This window comes from Squalius cephalus (genome assembly GCF_949319135.1).
Source record: "Squalius cephalus genome assembly, chromosome: 11".
Lineage (NCBI taxonomy): Eukaryota > Metazoa > Chordata > Actinopteri > Cypriniformes > Leuciscidae > Squalius > Squalius cephalus.
The window spans coordinates 16780584-16798122 of record NC_137132.1 but is presented as its reverse complement, the minus strand read 5'-3'; the positions used below and the strand labels follow the sequence as shown (position 1 = coordinate 16798122).

General features: G+C 36.5%; 1 protein-coding gene across 6 annotated transcripts in view; it reads right to left on the bottom strand.

The window, feature by feature from the left end:
- Window positions 1–17539, bottom strand: part of myo18ab (myosin XVIIIA b) — a 106542-nt gene that overhangs the window by 16402 nt on the left and 72601 nt on the right. For all 6 annotated transcript variants that reach the window (XM_079885566.1, XM_079885570.1, XM_079885568.1 and 3 more), the window contains 12 exons: window positions 16053–16196; window positions 15104–15193; window positions 13908–14027; window positions 13427–13538; window positions 11037–11164; window positions 10307–10461; window positions 6208–6331; window positions 5870–6070; window positions 5438–5548; window positions 4148–4252; window positions 2702–2848; window positions 2482–2595 (listed from right to left, as the gene is read on the bottom strand). In XM_079885566.1, coding sequence (XP_079741692.1) covers window positions 2482–2595; window positions 2702–2848; window positions 4148–4252; window positions 5438–5548; window positions 5870–6070; window positions 6208–6331; window positions 10307–10461; window positions 11037–11164; window positions 13427–13538; window positions 13908–14027; window positions 15104–15193; window positions 16053–16196 — 1551 coding nt within the window. The remainder of the gene's footprint in view (window positions 1–2481; window positions 2596–2701; window positions 2849–4147; window positions 4253–5437; window positions 5549–5869; window positions 6071–6207; window positions 6332–10306; window positions 10462–11036; window positions 11165–13426; window positions 13539–13907; window positions 14028–15103; window positions 15194–16052; window positions 16197–17539) is intronic.

Here is a 17539-nt window from a genome sequence, read left to right as displayed (position 1 = left end):
CAGGTTAAAAAATATAAAGTGTCTTTGGTTTATGCATCAGGGACTAATTGGTTCATGCACAATAAGACCAAGGAAATACACACAAATTAACAAAATTTTTGAATAATCATTTAGGTTAATGGACTCTTTTCACAGACTGTGATGACGTGTTTCCACAGTTATCAATATCGTAAATATTGTAAAGTTTTTCATATCTTTAATTTAATATTTAAAAAAACAAATGTATACACATTTATAACGCTATACTTTGTCTTTTATTTTCTTTGGCAGTTATGATGAATTTAAAAACAAAACAAATTAATGCTGCTGCAAGGGTGTTTCTAATACCTATTAATAGTAACGGCAAATTTGACATCTTTCTCTCTTCTGACTGCTGTAATCAATATCTCGATATTTCTTCCGTTTCTTTGGAAGTCGTCAAAACGCTATCATAGATTTTTTTCTTTTGCTATTGGAGCAAATGGAAATACAAAAACAATTTTTGCTGTTGTCTCCGGTTCACCGCTATAGAAGTATACCCAACTATGACGACTTCTGCTTTCTGACCCCAAAAAAGAAAAAAAGGATCCATTTTAGCTATTTTTATTGATACAGTCAGTCAGACTCAAACCTGTGACCCCATGCATGAGCACCACATCTAAACATGTCAGGAACATGTGAGGCTAACCACTCCGACTTCAGCTCTCGTTTTTAGTTTGAAACTGAAAGCCAGTCTCCTGATTCCTTAAAGAGATCATTTTCCTGTCACCTTGTCACTAAACACTAGCTGCTTGCATTGTATAAATCCCTGAGAACACAGCACCGTCTCCCAATTAGAGACGAACACTTCACTGCCTGCTCTGTCAAACAGTATCAGAGGTCTAATTCTATTCAATAATAATTACCTCAACAATACAGGCAAGCTAATCTCCGAGGAGTATCTTTCAAATGTTTTAGTAAAAGCAAAAAATGTAGACATCACACATTGCTAATTGACTAGTGAGCATAAAAGCAGGAAATTAAATGATTTAGTAAAAAACATCCTCATGTAGGCAGCTTGCGCTTTCTTTCACACACTCTTTCACAAACCAGTGCAAATAAATTAATATTAAAGGGGTTATATTCTACAATTTGCACTTGTTCCCATGACATGCATCAAAAACAATAATTTTTTAGCCTCTCTGCCCCACCACCAGCTTCTATATGTAAATGACTTCTTTTATGATTGTTTAATACTGTATCTCTGAATCTGAAAATTACCTTAGCTGTATGTATCATTTTTAAGATTTAAGATTTATTTTAAGCAAGTAATTTTATTCAGCAAGTAATTTTATTCAGTGAGGACACATTCAATTGACCAAAAGTTTATGTTTATATTATAAGTTATAATATTATAATATATACAGTATAATATTATTGCATTTACTGTATTTTTGATCAAATAAATGCAGCCTCGGTGAGCATAAGAAACCTTTCAAAAACAACAACAAAAAATCGTACTGATGCCAAATTTTGGAACGGTAGTGTAAATTGTGGTCATATGATAATATGCTTGTGCTTATGACATTAATATTACGATGATTTCTCAATAACCCATTTTTCAAGGTTTCATAAATGAAATATTCATGGACTGGCTTTTGCAGATGTGTACAAATGAATGAAAATCCTGTTTTCCATTATACGTTAACACAAGACACTGATAAAAGACATTTCCTTTTTTCTGTACAGATCCATTCCACACCTTTAAATGCTGTCTGGCAAGTGTATTGTATCAAACCTATGTGTCACCTTCAAATCCTCTAGTGGAAATCCATGATCTCCCAGGGGGGGAGGGAGGGGAGGGTGGGGGTGTCAGACAGACCTGAAGCTAATCAGACAGTGATCATGACCAGACCATTTATCACGCTCTTGCTAATCAATGACAATATTCAGAAGAGAGACAGATTTAGAAATAGCCACGAAAACACCCGACTGCACCAAAACAATGCTTCAGCATGGCAACGGCTTTATAGAAAATTAAAATGTTCACTGCACCCTTCTGTCAGAGTGTCTCTTGCTCCAGAGAGCAGAGCAAATATGACAGGCGGCGATGACAAAAAAAAGAAAACAATATGGAGACAGCGTCAGGGGAACAGCATCTGCAGAATTTGGCTGCATCCGTCTCTCCTGATATCGCTTCATAATACGCTACAGTGAGGACACAATTACACAATTTTCTTCATGCTTAAATAATACTGAATCAATGTCAGAATTATTAAAGAGTAATGTATTTCACGGCGATACATCCTGTTCGAATTATAGCCGGGATCGGAAACGTGCCATTATGGGCGGAAATCATTTCCCCCTGGTAAATAATTGAAATGACATCCTGGCTGCCACCTATTGTGGATGAAGACAGGTGGTGTCTGTGTCTATGCATGCCTCTGACTCTGATGTAAAAGAAGTAAAATAAAAAAAATAAAAATCAAGTGTTATTCTTTTACCAAACACAGACAGACTTACCGTCTGCTTGGATTTGGATATGTCGTCCATTTGTACATGGAGGTCCTCGATCTCTACTTCCATTGACTTTCGGGCCTTGACCGCAGCAGCACATGTGAACTCTGATTCCTCGAGCTGTAAAGAGCACACATGCAAACACACATAAATGAAATGTATGTTTCCTACTGGACCTTATGTATGATGTGTTATCAACTGAGACCAGGGGAGCTGAGAAACAGACCTGGTTCTTGAGCTGAGCGATCTCTCTCTTGCTGGGAGCGTTGTTCTTCAGGTGATCCAGCATGATCTGGGCATCAGCCAGCAAGGCCTTTGTGCGCTTCAGGTCCTTCCTCAGACGCTTCTCTGTCTCCACATCTCTGTGGCTCACCTGAAAACACCAAAAATAGTTTGTTATCTTTATATGTTGTTCATACTGAAAACTTAGGAATGATGGTTTTGGTGGTTTTAGCAACTGTTACTTTGAGGAAACATACAAAAAAATCCATTTTATTTTCATAACAGAACATAACCTTCACCAAAATAATATTTTTGTTCATATTTGATATGTAATGTTTTATTTTTCATATAGGTACCGCAACCGTCTTTCTTTTTTTTTTTTTTTTTGGAGTGATTTTGAAAATCTTTAAACTTAGTTTAAGACAGGGTTTCTCAAACTCGGTCCTGGAGGGCCACTGTCCTGCACAGTTTAGCTGCAACCCTGATCAAACACACCTGAGCAAGCTAATCAATGTCTTCAGGATCGCTAGAAACTCACAGCTAGGTGTGTTTGATCAGGGTTGGAGCTAAACTGTGCAGGACAGTGGCCCTCCAGGACCGAGTTTGAGAAACCCTGGTTTAAGACAAACCAAAGTCAATCAATAGCCTTTAGTTTATGTCATGAACATTATTTTCTATCATTATTTGCTGCTTGCATCTGTTAGTCTGTTGCATTTGGTATTAGAAGAAGGGACATTTTCATTACAGTAGACATTTGATTTGATTAAAATTTTTTTGGGATGTAACCAAAAAGAGTGCAAAAAAAGTAATTAGCATTTTTGGTCCATGATTTACAGAAACATTTTTTGAAAGAAGTCTTTTATGTTCACCAAGGCTGTATTTAATTGACCAAACACACAGTAAAACAGTAATTTTTGAAAATATTATTGAAATTTAAAATAACTATTTTCTATTTTAAAATCATTACTCCAGTCTTCAGTGCCACATGATCCTTCAGTAATCATTCTGATATGCTGATTTAGTGCTCAAGAAACATTTCTTATTGTTATCGATGTTGAAAACAGTTGTGCTGAATTTTGTGGAAACAAAAAAAAAAACGTGATACAGTTCTGAATATGATTCGTTCTATTCAGATGAATAGAACATTCAAAAACTACAAAACCATAAAATTTGAGGTCTTTAACAACATTTTGACAAAAGGGTCTGCCTAATATCTGTCTAATATATAAAAATAAAACAAAAAAGTACAGAGCAATCTGCATCACATACTGTATGTGATATGCAATATTGTACACATTTAATATTTATTTTAATTATTAATACACATTTTGATTTGATTATTAATAAAAAAATAGAATAAAAAATTAAAAAGGAATTTCATACCGCATATATTAAATCATCATATTTCAAACCTTGACTAGTTCTATAGCAAGTTTTATGAGTGCAGTACCTGCTCCTGGGCGCTCATCAGCTTGGTTTCCATGTCTCTCCTCTCCCGTAAGACCTTCTGCTTGTCTTCATACTCCTCCTCTAGCTGCACCTCCATTTGCTTGAGCTGTTCACACAAACAAAACACTGTAACAGAACATCATGCAAGGCCTTTGTGAAGTAGGTTTACCCTGAAGAGTCAATCCAATTATATACTGTCATTCCAGACATATAAACACATTCCCTCAATCAAGGGACTCGGTCGTGAGAAAGAAGGGTAATTATAGGATGCACTGTACTGGCAGCTTGATTGGTTAAGTGGAGAGGAGGGAAAGGTGAAATATACGTGAGGAAAAAAAATAGGCCCATGAATTATACATCAAAACTCAATGAGTTCAGCTTATCTGCACCTTCGCGGCAAAGACACTCTACAAATGGGAAGTCGCTATCTGCAACAAGAGCTGCGCGCTGAACAACACTGAATGAAAATTCTTATTCAACACATGGCCGAATATGTCTTGTTTATTTATGTTGTACAGGAAGCAAAGCGAGCTCTGCATAAGAACTGAACATCAGCAATTAAAATGTTAGAAATTGAACACACTTGAACTTCTGAAACCAATTGTAAAGTATTCAGAGCGTGCTGTTAATGGTGTTAGCAGGTGACTTGTACTTAAAGTGAAAAGTTGACTGAATGTGCATGGGAGCTACAGAGCTACACAATTCTTCATAATTGTCATAAAAACTTAATTTTCTTGTGATTTCGACATCATAAAATTCATAAATTCATCATATCTCTTAATTTTGACATCATAAAAAGATTTTTCTGAGATATCAACATCATTTTGTAGTCATCTAAACATAACAAAAAAATGTTTTGTCAAGATTCTGACTCAAAAGTTCCTTTACATTTATAATATTACAATAAAAGAATTAAAAAAAATAGTTAATATATTAATGCATTATTTTATGGTGTACGGTGTATATTATTTTCCAATAGACTAATATTTACTGTACTATAAGATTAAGATTAATGAATACATATATTACCTAACACTAATATTAATTTGAATATTACTATTATTATTATTATGAATAACAATATTTTGTAAATATTATTTCAAGAGCTAATATCCTCACTGTGCATTTTTTGTAGAGCTGCTTTGTAAATAAAAGAAAATTAAAAATATTTACAATCTACAAAAGACTTGCACATTAAGGATATTAGCTAATTAGAATTATTCAGCATTTACATAATAACATAGAACAAGAAAGAAAGAAAGCTTTTATTTGGTTGGTGGATGTATCGTACCTTCTTGCTGCAGGACTGTCTGATCTCCTCCACCTCGTCGTCTTTGCTCTCAATCTCTTTCGAATGCGTCTGCCTCAGTCTCTCCATCTCCATCTCCAGACGGAGCTTGGCCTGCAGGTCACAACATCAACATCTCATTGAATACAAACACAGCTGAACATACGAAATGTGCATACAGATGCATATGCAAAATAACTCTGCCGCACAGGCCAATAAAACTCTTCTTAATTATTATTATAATGTATGCAAACTGTAAGTATTGACAGTTTCTTCATAACGACGCATCAGCTGAATCTACATAAATTAGCATATTACGCATGACAGGTGGAAATTGTGTGCATGGAGAATATGCATCATTCCAAGAGACATAATACATTAAACATCAGTCAGCTCAATCCAAAGTACATGTCCTTATTCTCATGAAATGATTACCTGTTCCAGCATCTGAATGGTTCCAGCCTGCTCATCAAGCTCTTCTTCTTGATCTTTGACCTTTGCCTCAAGGTCACGAAGCTGCTTTTTAACCTTGGCCAATGACGCCTCGTCCTTTGAATCCTGTGAGTTCTGATCTTGAAGCTCCACCTCCAACTGCTCCAGCTTCAGATTGACAGCACATATCTCCAGATCCTTATCCTGAGAGAGCAGAAAAAAAAACTCATTTAGAACAACACAGTCTGGACTCGGCACACACAGACACGTGTACGTCACAGCCAGGAAAAGTCTGTGAGTGAGAGACAACAAAGAAGGATGATATAAGAGAGGTTGCTGACCTCCAGTTGTTGTCTAAGGCTGAACACTTCCCCGGTCAGCATGTCTTTCTCTCTGCTCAGCTTCTCCCGCAGAGTCTTTTCTCTCTGCACCTCCTCCTGAGCCTGAGACTGCTCCGAGTCAAACCTGCAGACATTGCATGCATAAAAACACACGGTCAACAAGCTTAATCTCAGGAAAGAGGAAACAAAGGTTCAAAGTCATTTTCCAGAGGCTTTGCACTCTCTGTTCCTACAGTATGTGGTGGAACCAGCTGCAATCTTCCACCAAATCTGCTGAGACCATTATAACTGAGTCCACAAGCACTTAACTAGACTACAACCATAACGGCACTTCCTATGATACTAAATATATACAATAAATTAATAAAAAATGATTCAGCTCCAGTTTTTTTTTTTTTTTTTTACCAATTTAACTTATACTTCAAACGTGGCCATGTGTACAGTACATGTGCAAATACTGTTTGCTCTTATGATAAAGTGCTTGATTGTTTGTTATGGTCCTCATACTTAAGTCACTTTGTATAAAAAAATGTAATGTAAAAAAAAAATGTAAAAACCTACAAAGTTTTTACTGTGATCAGATGAAAACAACCATGATATTTGCCATTGCCACTTTGACATTATTGCACCAGCCAACTATGTGACAAAAGTAAAATGGATTTTTCACCCAAAACATAATTTATTCACCCTTATGTTGTTCCAAACTGGTATGACATTCATTCTTTTGTGGAAGACAAAAGAAGATATTAATTTGATATTAAACTGTTTTGGTTGATATTAAATTTTTTTTAGTTTTGGGTGAACTAACACTTTCACCAGACAGTTACAAATTCTTCAGAAAACAATGTCAATTGATCATTTGTTTAAGATTATTATTTATCAAAGAAATAAATACCCCACTGCATACTTTTTTAAGGAAAACAAGACACACTGCCGAGGCTGGCAAAACCTTATAAAAAAACAATGTTTTAGCAGTGAACATGGATGGGATTTTTTCTAATTTCAACCTTAATAAAAGTGAATTAAACTGCAATTAAATGATCTGCATATCATGATTACATCTGATTTTATTACATTGGTGTTACTAATTGAAAAATCCCATATTAGTTAACCATTAGTCAAATTATGTACAATGCAATAACTAAAGGCAATCGCTAATTTCTAATCATACTAATCACTATAATCAAAGCACAAGTCTAATGACAAAAAAAAAAAAAAAAAAACATTAAAAAAAAACAAAAACAAAACATACCTGCTTTTCCTAAAATAGCCAAGCATAGCAGAGTGTTGAGAAACTAAAACTCCTTTAAGCCTTACAGTATTGTGTGTGACGTGTGTGTCAGGAGGGGCATTAGGGGAAAACATTCTGATTGGGTTAACTTGTAAGTGAGTAACAATGTGTGAGGAGGGGGGAGTCATGATGCTTTGGGGCAAATCAGTTAATACTTTTCCTCTTTTTATAGTTTTCTCTTTCATTCTCCACCCCCTTCTCTCAGAGGCCCTGTTATGATCCCATAAATGAGTCTTATGCAACTCTTTGTGTTAATCCTAGCCCCATAGAGAATTGAAGGACCGCTCTCCTTGCCCTCCCCCTATCCCTCTCTTTGGCTAAATCTGCCGTCACCCTGAGCCTCAGGCCGATCATTACATTTACAGTGGACTTTCACACATGCCGTCCGCACTGACAGGCACTGCCTCCGACTGTTTACTCAAGAGTCCAAAAAGGCTTAGCTACAGCACCTTCGCACATTAACCACCGCCGCTCCGCTAAGGGCCTGCCGCTAAGAGTAATGATAGTCATGCATGTTTCATTTTGAGATGCTGGTTTCTGAGGCACTCTTGGGCTACTCTTAAAAGGATACTTCACCGATTAGCATTAAGCTTTGTATCAGTAGAAACCCAGTAGTATTTTCGAATGACCGTGCTTCCCTCCCTCATGTCCCCCTGAGACGAGAGATTTCTGTATTGTGTGTCTGGAAAAAAACCTAAGATGACGCAAAAATCGTCATTTTGCCTCATCGGAGGCTCTTTTGGCCAGAGGCTCGAGTCTACAGCCAGTAGTAGGAGCTATTTCCGAATGTTTTCAACCAGCCCATAGGGGGTGGGATCTCACGATAAAACATCTTTTCAGTTCGAGTCAACTAGTAGCCTAGTTGTATCATTTCTTCTGATACTGCCCTCTGTAACCGGTAGGCGAGTCTTGGGAGTGGCCTTGTAGGGCAGCGAAGCTAGTGCATTCTGGGAGTTGTTGTCTTTCATCCACATGAGCCAAAAATACATTTTCTGGCTTTTCTCAGTCTAGAGGGCACCAACTTCTAAAATAATTTCACATTTCTACTACATAAATGACCCAATTTAAATACACATTCATCTTTCCAGCGGTGAAATATCCCTTTAAGGCTTGTTCACACCAAGGACTAACAAACTACAAAATTTTACTACTAATTCTAATTCTATGAGAATAGGGAAGACCAAACCACAACTATAATGATAACGAGACACAGGAGAAATATCACTTCAATCTTTTCAGAATGTTTTTATTTTTTTTCAGCTGATGAATGATTAAAACATTGACAGTCAATCAGATTTCCACCCCGGCGTTAAAGAGCTTGAGCATTTAAAGTAGTAGAAAACATAACTTACTGTAAGTGCATACTTTTATAATAAACTGAACTTTATTATCTGTTGGTGTGGGCGCTAACATATTTATTGTTATAGTTATCTTTATAGTTATCGTTCTTTGTGTGAACGGGCCTTAAAGGGATAGTTCACTCAGAAATGAAAATTGTGTCATCACTTACTCAACCTCGTGTTGTTCTAAACCTGTATGGGTTTCTCTGTTCTGTTGAACACAAAAGAAGATATTTTGAAGAATGTCAGTAACCAGACAGTTGATGGACCTCATTGACTTCCATAGTATTTTTTTTTCCCACTATGGAAGTCAATGGGGTCCATCAACTGTTTGGTTACCGACATTCTTCAAAATATCTTCTTTTGTGTTCAGCAGAAGAAAGAAACTCACACAGGTTTAGAACAACACGAGGTTGAGTAAGTGATGACACAATTTTCATTTCTGAGTGAACTATCCCTTTAAAACCGTGTCCAAATCAGGCAAGGAGCGTCGCATATCTATCATCAATTAATTCTACCATCCTCTAAAATATGGTGAAACAATGAAATCACAACCTATCAGAACATTTTTGATGTTTAACATACAAGAGTTGGGTTAAAATATTGATTTTCCAATTCATGATGACTTTAAATTTAATATGGATTCTTTAAATCCATGCTTATTTTTAGTGGCTGAGTAAAAATTTTGTAGTACAGTGTCGCCCCTCCTGCAGATGCCACCATATTTTGCAGAACTAACTCTTTAAGCTGCATAGTTTGAATTCTGTTGTTAATGTTTAAAATTATTGTTTTAAGTTAGAAGGTTCCCTGTGTCATGTTTCTTTCCCCTGCAGCTGAATCTTCAGGGCCATTGCAAAAGAAATCATATTTTACTCGAGGTGTGAATGCAAGTTTGCAGTCTGTATAGAATATGATTTAAAAAATAAAGATTGAAATAATGTCTAGAAACGTCTTTGAGCGTAGTCTACCACAGGTAGCAAAATAAATGCACCTTATTTTCAACTCTGTGTTAAAACAAATTCTTTTCTGCTGTTGTTTTAATAAAAAACTTGAACATAATTTGGAATTAATAGAATTACTATTAGGAATTGCACGATTTGAGCATTTGAGAGAAGCTTTTGAGTTTTACCAGTTTTCATAATGTAGAGAGTGTGTTGATTTATATAAATCAGGAAACTAGATGAATAAATGAATCAAATAAACCATGCGTATGAGTTGACATTGTCTTGATTTGGGCTTATAGGTGAAAGTGCAATAATTCTGATGAAATGCAAAAAAACAAAACAAAATTACAGTTTTGAGCTAAATAATTGTGATTATAAGTTTAACCATTATGCAGCAGGTCTAAAATAAGCTTTTGATTGACTAAAACTGGACTTTTTATTTTATTTAACACTACTACACATCCTGTTGTGACTGAAAGCTCCATTAAAAGAGGCATACTTATCCAATATCTGGTCTGACTCACTTGCGCTGTTTCTTCTCCAGGTCGTGGTTGCGGCTCTGCTGGCCCTCCAGGTGCAGTTTGGTGTCCTGCAGCTCGGCTGTCAGTCTCTGGCATTTCTTCTTCAGCTGCTGAGCCACACGCTGCACCTCTTCATTGTCCGCCTGCAGGTCCGTCAGCTAAACACACAGATTCTCAGTGAGTCTGTACAGGTGGATCTGTCCATCCAGTGTGTGCCTTGTCTAGATGTGTGAGTTTCAGCTAATACATTCATGTTTGAGACAGTACATGCTGTTGTGTTGGACAACACTGACTATACAAGTGAAGTCTGAGTCTTTATGATGTGTGTGTTAGTTTGATAGAATAGAGTCAACAGCAGGGATGCACTTTTATTAAAATTCTGTACAATACTAATAAGCTGATAATTATTTTCATGTTATGGCTGATTACCAATAAATGGGTGAAATTAAAATATACTACTTTGTCCAAATAAAATTAAAATAAAACATCAGAACTAAAGCAATTGATTTAAATGCTGTAAGTGAATTTAGGCATCAAAACATTATAATGTGAAGCTATTCGTTTTGAGATTTGCAAAAGACTAATGTAAAAATAGAGGAAAAGAGCATGCGTAATTAAATATCAAATAACGGCCAATAAAACGTCTAAAATAATGTTGGCCGGTAACAGATACAGAACTGATATTGTGCATCCCTTGGTGACAGTGCAAAAAATGTTTGTAAGATGCCCTAACCTTTCTCTCCAGCTGCCTCTTGTTTTGCTGCTCCACCTCTAGTTTGTCATCAAACTCTTGCTGGAGTCTCTTCTTGGTGAACTCGATCTCTCTGATGGCCCTCTCATATTTCAGCCTCCATTCTCCTCCTGAACACAAGAGTTAGTGATGATTAAGGCCACACAGTTCATTGTGAGACGGCCTTGTGTTATTATTAAACCGCATATTGCTGCGATTTAATTAAATAAATATGTCAGTGCTTCAAAGCGAAGTGGCAGCACTCTGTTTTGTCTACTGCACATAGTCCAAGCACTCTATCTCAACAGGTTCAGTGCACTTGAAGTTGGCGGTGCAATTTTAAATGTCAGATGTTTATCATAACGCTGTTAAAATCATATTATTTGGCATCATAATTGCAATATGATATTCAAGGTGAAACACTATGGGCCAGATTAGTCTGTGGTCATTCCCTGAAGAGAGCCGAGGTTTAAACTCTGGATCACTGCCAGGGATATTTCACTACAATCCTTTTGATTGTGGCTCACACAGAAACCCATTCTGTGATTTTAAAAGATATCTGATAAACTGGAAACAAGCAAATACACAAAAGTTGATAAATCAAAGCAGAACGATATGAGAGGCGGCTTTAGATATGCAGAGTGGAGCTGTCCATGCCACATTATCATTGCAGAACATACTGTAATTGCTGGAAAGTGGAATAAATCAAATGTCTTAGCATTAAGTCTCATAGATCAGCTGTGTGACAGAGGTGAGAACAAGCCCTCACCAGTCTGACATGTGCATTAAAATGAGTTCTGTTCATGACAGCAGGGATTCTAAGAACAGCACTACTGAGTATTATCACGCTCTGGCTTTCACAGAGAACACGTTGCTCAAAAATAAGCAATTATTTATCTTTTTCAATAAATTCATAGTGAAAGAAAGTGCTTAAAATATTGATCATCAACCTCAGATCATCAAAGTAAACTGAAAACAAAACAGAGCCAGACATTTTTATTTTCTATTAATTTTCTATGACATTTGCCATTTTTGTACCCTATTATTTTAAATACATTTTAAAACTAAACCCTGTGATACAAAGTCATTTTTCCAGTCTTCAGTACCACATGATCCTTTAGAAATCATTGTAATATGATGATTTGGTGCTCAAAAATAATTATTAATTATTAAATAATTATCAATGTTGAAAACAGTTGTGCTGCTTAATATTTTTGTGTAAATTGGAAAATAGTTTTTTTTAGGATTATTTGATGAATAAAATCATTTATTTAAAATAGAAATATTTTGTAACATAATAAATGTATTTAAGATTTTGAATCAAATCAATGTGTCTTTTCTTAAAAAAAACCAACTTCACTAACCCCAAACTTTTGAACAGTACTGGATATATATACATATACATATACATATACATATACACACACATACATATATGAGTCAATTGGCATCAGGATTGCACATTTAAGATATCACTAGCAAGTTTGGGTTTAAATGTTGGTTTGTAGTTACTGATAATCATATATTTCCAATAAGAAGATAATTTTTTCTTACAATAACTTTGGTAACTGTGCATGTATCAAGCTCAAGTTCAACCAATCAACAGTCAACACTACAATATTTGTAAAAATATTGAAATGATTTACTCTTTCACATCATGATGTAGAAAAGGTCCAAATGATTTTACCTATTGCGGGCATTGAAAAAACCCTTCACATTAACAAATTCACACATTAACTGGATTGCATTCAAAATGTGGGCAACAACTAAATACAAGCCTAATATAAAAGTTTAAACCTTCTGAGGTGAGTCAGGCCAACAACAAAAAAAAGATATTTGATGTTTAAAATTAGCTACTTTTCATACTAGTTTTTTGTTAGATAATATGTTTATATGTTTATATACAGTATCTATCTCAAAACAATGAACATGGATTTGTCTCTCTAATACTTAAAAAAATAATAATGAGACACCAGATTTTCCCTCTTCACAGAAAGTTCCAGAAACAGCAGACCGAGAGAAACGGAGAGAGACGGAGAGAGATGGAGAGAGAGCTCATGTTTGGTGTTTTCACTGCCCCCTGGCATTTCCATATAAACAGCTTAATGAGAAGCAGCAGCTCTGATGCTACAGATTATTTTCTCATTTGTCTGGAGGTGCAACACTGAAACGCTCAGCACACCTGAAGCTCTACCCCTCAACCAGAGAGTCATGGGCCATCAAACTCATGGAAATACTCCCAGATAACCCTTCAATTCTGCCAAAATGATTCAGGAAGGCTCTGATAGTTTTTGCTCAAAGCTCAGCAATCATAAGGGAATCCCTTTACTGAGATTGCATTATGCATTTTATTCCAATCTTGCTCTGTCCAGGAAGTGATGTCACTAACTCACCGGTGTCATCGTCATCCATTTCCCCGTTGAGCTCCGATGCACGTATGAGCCGTGCCTCCATCACTTCCATCTCCATAGACTCCATCTGCTTCTTCATAGCATCAAACTTGGCCTGAAACGCAAAGACACACACAGACACAGAGCACATCAGCTCTCTGTTCTGCAGGGAAATGTCCAGACCATCTGCTCACACAGGCAACCCTGAGCCTAAGAGACACATAAAAACACACTGTACACACACACACACACACCAGGCATACAGAGGCAAATACCGGCAGTCTCTTGCTCACACACACATACTGTCTTTCACATGGACATTTAATATGAGATGACACAATTTGTATACGGCTCACGCTCTGCTGCATGGGCTGCATTGTCTGTGCTTTGGTGGAAAATATCTATTTCAGGCATGAGGAGATTCCTTACAGAAAACCATCAACTCAAACTCTATCTCTGTTCAGAAGTGTGTGTGTGTGTGTACCTGTAGATCCTTCATGTCTTTCTCTAGCCTCAGCCTCTCCGAAGTCTCGGACTCCAGCAGCTGCGAGGCAGACTCGCCTGTGTTACGCTCATCGGCAAGTTCTGATGACAGTTCTGTGATCTGAAACATACATATGATGAGCAAACATTAACTAGATGTGGCACCCGTGCTCTATATAAACTTTAGAGTAGTGTATGAGCTCATCTCACACACATATGCAACACTTCACATCTATATCATCACTCACATATTTCACACAGGGACGATAGCTTTTTGCTATTGTCTTAAGAGGTCTGGGTGTCTGTGACTGTGTATTATGAAGGTGTGATTTTGTACAATGATATAATATTAACATACATAGTACCAACTTGTAGAAATTTTATTATGGATGCCTTAAAATGGACATATATAAATGTAGGAATGTATTATTGATCAAAGTATTGATTTGCACATTAGAGAACAATGCATGAAGCATGAATTTATTCAAAGATATATATCCTAAGATATATAATCTACGATTCCTATAGACCTGCCTCTGTTTATTATGTTGGTTGCATTATGTAAACAACAATACTGACAAGAAAAAGCTCTTAGCTGGATAACTTTAGCAGCTTTAATAAGTATTGATGTATTGTATCTAATAATCATGCACTTGAAGATGGCATCAGTTGTTTAATTTAATAATTTATTCTAATTTACTTTTTATTGTTATAGCTGAATGTTTACTCGAACACACTATTGCTTAATATTGTTGTAACCTTTTAATTGAACTTTTTTACAAAAAGTTAATTTTGTTTAATTATTGTATAAAAATATTATATAATTTATATATTGTATCAATTATACATTACAATTACATGTTATTATTATATCAAATTATATTATTTAAGTATATATTATTGTATAAAAACTATTTATTATTGTTTTCTTGAATTCATTTTGTCATTGTTTTAATTTGTTAATATTTATAACATGTAACTTTTTAAATAAAAGGGGTATGTTAATTAGCTTAACCCCATTCATGTTTGCTGTTATCTCAAATTTCTTATTGAGAATAATGAATTTTCATTGGCATCAATTACTGAAACTTTGGTATGGAACACCCTACAAGTATGTATGCAACTGTGATATGCTCAAATGACATCAGCATGATCATTTTGTGTAAACAATAAAGTTTCTTTGAATAGAATCTGAACCTTGCTTTCCAGCCGGTCACTATTGAGTCTCAACTCGTTCCTCTCCTTCTCCACTTTCTCCAGCCTCAACTTGAGCAGCTGAATCTCCTCCTAAATAAAGACAGACAATCAGAAAACACAAGACAGACAGAAGGACAGGATGACGAGAAATTCAGCTGATATATAAAGGAATGACCACAGACAGTTACACATTCAGACACAATGACAGTTACTATATTTAGTGAAGTATAGAGATAGACAGGTGAGATAAATTAGAAACTGTAACGGAATGGCAGACAGGAAGAAAGCCTGCCCTGTTTGAAGCCTTAGCGTCTCTATTACCGCATACCTCCTCCTACTTTCCAAAACTCTTCTTTTGCGAACTTGAGAGAACTGCAGAATATAGCCAATCGGTTGCAGCTGTGAAATCTGTTTGTGCAGAGGAGATAGTGACTCTGTGTTTGTTTTTTAAAAGCAGGCTGTTTGGAGGCAGTGTCAGCACCCGTCTGTCTCTCGCAGGAGCACGCCTGACTGCATGGCTACACAGCACTCAGCGGGACGCGGCCCAGCGAACGAAACGCGCATGCACGCGCGCACACACTCTGTGACATGCTAATGCACTCCCCCACGGGAAGCAGAGTTGCTTTTGATCCAGCATGCTACATAGGTAATGTATGCATACACACAGCCCTGCCACTCTCCGCACACACAAACACGCACAGGACTCTACAAACACTTGGATTGAGGCAAAGCCACAGAGACAGTAACCAAAGAGACGGGTGATTTGAGTGCGATAGAGCTGCAGCTGAATTTGAGAGGGACCCCCGCGGGGCAGAGAAACCGAGAGGGGCATTAAAAGCCACAAAGATGGCCATTGAATTCAGCTGTACTAATTTCAAAAGGCAAAATCTGTACATGGCATGCCGATTTATAGCATTTAAAGTGGTTAGTGAAGATGACAGGTGCTTACGTCTTTGCCACGGATCTGCTCCTCTGTCAGTTGAACCTCGATGAGTGGACGGACGGTGGTAAAAACCTTCCACCAAGGCCAGCCCTTCACACCTCGGTTCTTTTTGATGTTTTTCTGAATGCAGCGGATTGCCAAGTCCTGGATCTGAAAAACAAGGATATTGTGTTTATGACTGTGTGTGCTTCCTATTGCTGTGCTAGTGAGAAATTGTCAGGTCTTTAGGTCTTGTCCATGGTACAGTACAGTAGCTCAAACCAATCAGAGCCCAGATGAACAAAAGCAGGCCTGTGTTTGGAGGCCCAGGGCCCCACAGTCAAAGAGCTTCCCTTGGGGGAACCAGCTCTGAATGGACCTTTTCAACTCGGGGATGTCCAGTGCGGTCCGCAATAAGCCTGAGGGTGGGACTCTAAACTTCAGGGGTTCTTAATGTTTACACTCTTAATGTTTACAGAGGTATAATCAATCTGAAGACCCAACAAAAATTTGGTAACATTTTACAAGGTCCCAGGTTAGTTATTAAAAATACTCTTCATTGCTAGTTCATACTAGCTCAGGTCCATTAAATAATATTTACAGATACAACTTTTAATTTTAATAATGTATAGACCTTATTCACATCAGCGGGTTGTACTGTTATTTAATGTGTTTTCGGATTGTTCTGCTGACGAAACACTGCAAAAATATCTTGCCAAGAAGTTTCAGTAGACAAAAAACTCCAGACAACATGAGCTGTGGAAAATTATAAGTAATCAGGGAGCTTTATACAGCGGATGCTATTAAAAATATAGTACGTCTATCCCTCACAGCCTCGCTTTTATACCTGGCATGGTGCTGCTCTGAATAAGGTCTATTAGTAAATGTTGAAATCAACATTATATGAGATTAATAAATGTTAGTTCACATTAACTAATGTAGTTAACTAATTTAACCTTATTTCAAAGTGTTACCAGAAATATTTAATAGATTTAATAGTATTTTTTAAATTAACATTTCAATTTTTTATTTTATTATCTAATATGATAATAAATTAATATTTATAAGGTACCGGTATTTAAAATGTTTTCTTTTTTTAAATAACACTGAGTAGGCTTTATCAGTTTCACTATATGCTTAAATGATGCATTGACATGTAACTTGCAGAAACTTTTGAATCCTTTTGAATGATTCGATAAAAGAATCGACTCATATTTCACATATATTATTTTGAAATTGAGAGCTTGTATTTTTCATATTTCTGACATGGCATGAACGTAAAGTCACCTCACACATCTCAGTGTGCAACCCACTTATTTCAACTCTAGACTCACAGTTTGAATAAACACTGCTTTGTTTCACCAAGCGGACGTTAACACTGCTTACACACTCACCCTTAGCAAAAACACCCATTAATGGTGTTGATCACAGGAAGAACAAACACATTTTCTTGTGATTTTGGACTGTGCAGAAATGCAGCTAGAAGCAAAAGCCCCAAGCTCCTTTGAGTAATT